Genomic DNA, 3,178 nt, shown 5'->3' with positions numbered 1-3,178 from the left:
TGATGAAATGCTCAAGTGAGTGTAGACAATAATTTCTTTCATCTTTTGGCTATGTAAAGATGGGTAAGGATGGAAAAGTTGACATGTTGTGACATCAGGGCCAACAGGGTGCTGCAATTCACATAATCGATGCCAACACCAGACATCTGTTTTCTTTTCTTGCTGGCTTTCTCATGATTTGTGCTTTGTGACTTCAGATAATTACAGAATTCAAGGAGCAAGGATTGAATACCGAATTGTACAGCAAGAACAAAGACAGAGGGGAAACTTATAGTATTGTACACACAAGTGCTATCAGGTAGTTTTTTATGAGATCTGCTGTTCACGCACCATTTGAATACTGGGTTTTGAACTTTGAACAAAATCTTTGCTTTTTGGGGAAAAACAAGGATGAATAGTTAAATCCATTAACCATGGAATCTGAAGGATTCCAACGTAATGGTAATGGAATTCCATCCATTTGGCAACCCTGGAATGGATTCTCGAATACCAATTCCATCAGATTAATGCAATTCAATAATAAAACTGAATAATCTTTTAAAGCTTATATTAATTAAGACTTAAGAGTAATTTTCTGTTGAACTATCTTAGTATTGCAGTCATTGGATCAAGATGCCAGAAACGGATTGACACCAATAAAATTAAGAGCAAAATCAGCTAAATTTGCTAAAGCAACAGTCAAGGCACAAATGGCATCATTCAAGGTCAATTTATTATAATTCTTTATTAGTATTATTAAGAAAAAAAAGATAACATTAAACATATATAATATATAATATATGTCTACAGAGATTTGGAGTATGGGCAGATTGGGATCATCCTTATCTCACTCTTGATCCAGAATATGAAGCTGCTCAGGTACTGATGCCAAATTATTATTATTATTATTATTATTATTATTATTATTATTATTATTATTATTTTTATTATTATTTTTATTATTTAATTGTTTTGTTTTTTCTAGATTGAAGTGTTTGGGCAAATGGTTTTCAAAAGGTACATATACAGACGGAGAAAGCCAGTGCACTGGAGTCCTTCATCACGCACTGCTCTTGCAGAGGCTGAATTAGAGGTAAACAGATAAGATTATAATTAAAAATAAATAAATAAATAAGTTTTTAGTTAATTTCAAGAAAACAAAATTATAATTTAATTCATATCATGAAATATTTACTAAAAATAGGATACATATATAGAGTGTCTTATTTTCCTTGGAAGTTTCTTGCAGTATCCTGAAGTCCATGTTTCAAAGAGCATGTATGCAATTTTCAAATTACTAACTACTCCAACTAAAGATGGATTACTTGATGAATTTCCCAAATTGTCCCTTGCAATTTGGACCACAACTCCTTGGACTATTCCTGCAAATGCTGGTATGTGTCCACCTTCATAATTCATATATCATGTATCATGTGAGTTTTTCTTTTTCTTTTTCTTTCTTTCCTTAAACAACTTTTATGTAATCAGTTGTTTATCTGTAATAGTGTAATTTTTCTTCTTTCTTTTTTTAGCTGTTGCAGTGAATTCCAAGCTCCAGTATGCCATTGTTGAAGTGCAATCACCTTCACCTGATGTTACTTCATCTTCTGAAGATGGAAAGAAGAGAATTGGTAGTGTTTTGAAAGGCTCTAAGATACCATTTTTCATTGTTGCACTTGACCTTTTGTCAACACTGGAATCCAAATGGAATGTGAAACTTGCTGTTAAGAAAACAGTTTTCGGTTCAGATCTTGAAAATTGCAGGTATACTTAGGTAGGAATGGAATCATTCATTCCGATTCCATCCAACCAACAAGTCTCATAGTTTCATGTTTTTATCAAGACTTACTTTTTTTTTTTTTTTCTGAAATTACTTATTTTGAACAGATATGCACATCCAATAAATGGGGAAGAATGTCCAGTTGTGATTGGAGGAGATTACATCACAACAGAATCAGGAACAGGACTTGTCCATACTGCCCCTGGACATGGACAAGATGATTATATAACAGGATTAAAATACAATTTGCCAATAATATCCCCAGTAGACGATGAAGGAAAATTCACTGAAGAAGCTGGAATCTTTAAAGGGCTTGATGTGTTAGGAGATGGGAATGCTGCTGTAATTGATCACTTGGATCAACTTTCATCAATTATCATGGTGGAACCTTACAGTAAGTTAGTTATAAAGACACCATTGAAATGGTTTAATATAAAATTTACTTAAATGCCCTTGTTTTCTTGATATTAGAGCATAAGCATCCTTATGATTGGAGGACAAAAAAGCCTACGACAACTGCACAATGGTTTGCATCTGTTGAAGGATTCAGAGAGGCTGCTATGGATGCCATTAGTCAAGTAGTATGGACTCCATCTCAGGTACTAAAATGGTTCCAGTTCTTTCTGACGTTTTACATTTTTAGTCCAAAATCCAACACTTTTTCAAAATTAGTCCTTATTTCAAGGTTTCATATCAGTTTTAGTCCCTAGAACCTTAAATACCAAAACTAAAAAATGTTTAATCCATAAGATAATATATAACACTAAATTACTAAAATGGTTCCAGTTCTTTCTGATTTTTACATTTTTAGTCGTAAATCCAACGCTTTTTCAAAATTGGTCCTTATATCAAGGTATCATATCAATCTTGGTCCCTAGAACCTTGAAATACCAAAACTAAAAAAGGTTCGGTACATAAGATAATAATATATAGACTAAAATAAATTACTAAAATGGTTCAACGTCTTTCTGATTTTTACATTTTTAGTCCAAAATCGAACGCTTTTTTTCAAAACTGGTCCTTATTTCAAGGTTTCATATCAATTTTGGTCTCTAGAACCTTGAAATACCAAAACTGAAAAAGGTTTGGTACATTACTAGTTTGTTAAAAGTTGAAGTTTTATTCAAATATATAAAAAAAAATTATGATAGTTTCTGGACTCCAAAAGTATCTTTTGATTAGGATTGAAATGCTTCAAAGTTTTTTGCATAATTCTATTTTGCTTAGTGGGTGTGTTTGTTTTATAGGTTTGGGCTGTTACAGGGGGTAGTGATGGGATTGCAAATACCAACTCGGTTTGAGTTCTATTTTGCATCCATCTCTGATTTGAGTTCACCTCTTCAACGACTGAAGAATCCATCTCTTCATTTTAATCCATCGCAGCTCCCTGTGACACACTTACCAACTCGGTTCACCTCT

At 32.7% G+C, this 3,178-nt stretch overlaps 1 protein-coding gene across 1 annotated transcript; it reads left to right on the top strand.

Moving 5' to 3' along the window:
* The first annotated feature begins 413 nt into the window (after positions 1-413).
* On the top strand, positions 414-2,227 carry LOC128128917 (isoleucine--tRNA ligase, chloroplastic/mitochondrial-like). The gene is made up of 7 exons (XM_052767664.1): positions 414-441; positions 592-704; positions 790-858; positions 965-1,072; positions 1,229-1,373; positions 1,512-1,743; positions 1,867-2,227. The coding sequence occupies exons 1-7, from the start codon at positions 414-416 to the stop codon at positions 2,204-2,206; spliced, it is 1,035 nt and encodes a 344-aa protein (XP_052623624.1). The 3' UTR covers positions 2,207-2,227.
* Positions 2,228-3,178: the final 951 nt, after the last annotated feature.

The sequence above is a fragment of the Lactuca sativa genome, chromosome 9 (genome assembly GCF_002870075.4).
Source record: "Lactuca sativa cultivar Salinas chromosome 9, Lsat_Salinas_v11, whole genome shotgun sequence".
Lineage (NCBI taxonomy): Eukaryota > Viridiplantae > Streptophyta > Magnoliopsida > Asterales > Asteraceae > Lactuca > Lactuca sativa.
The sequence above is the reverse complement of the archived record's forward strand: the minus strand, read 5'-3'. Positions and strand labels throughout refer to the sequence as shown.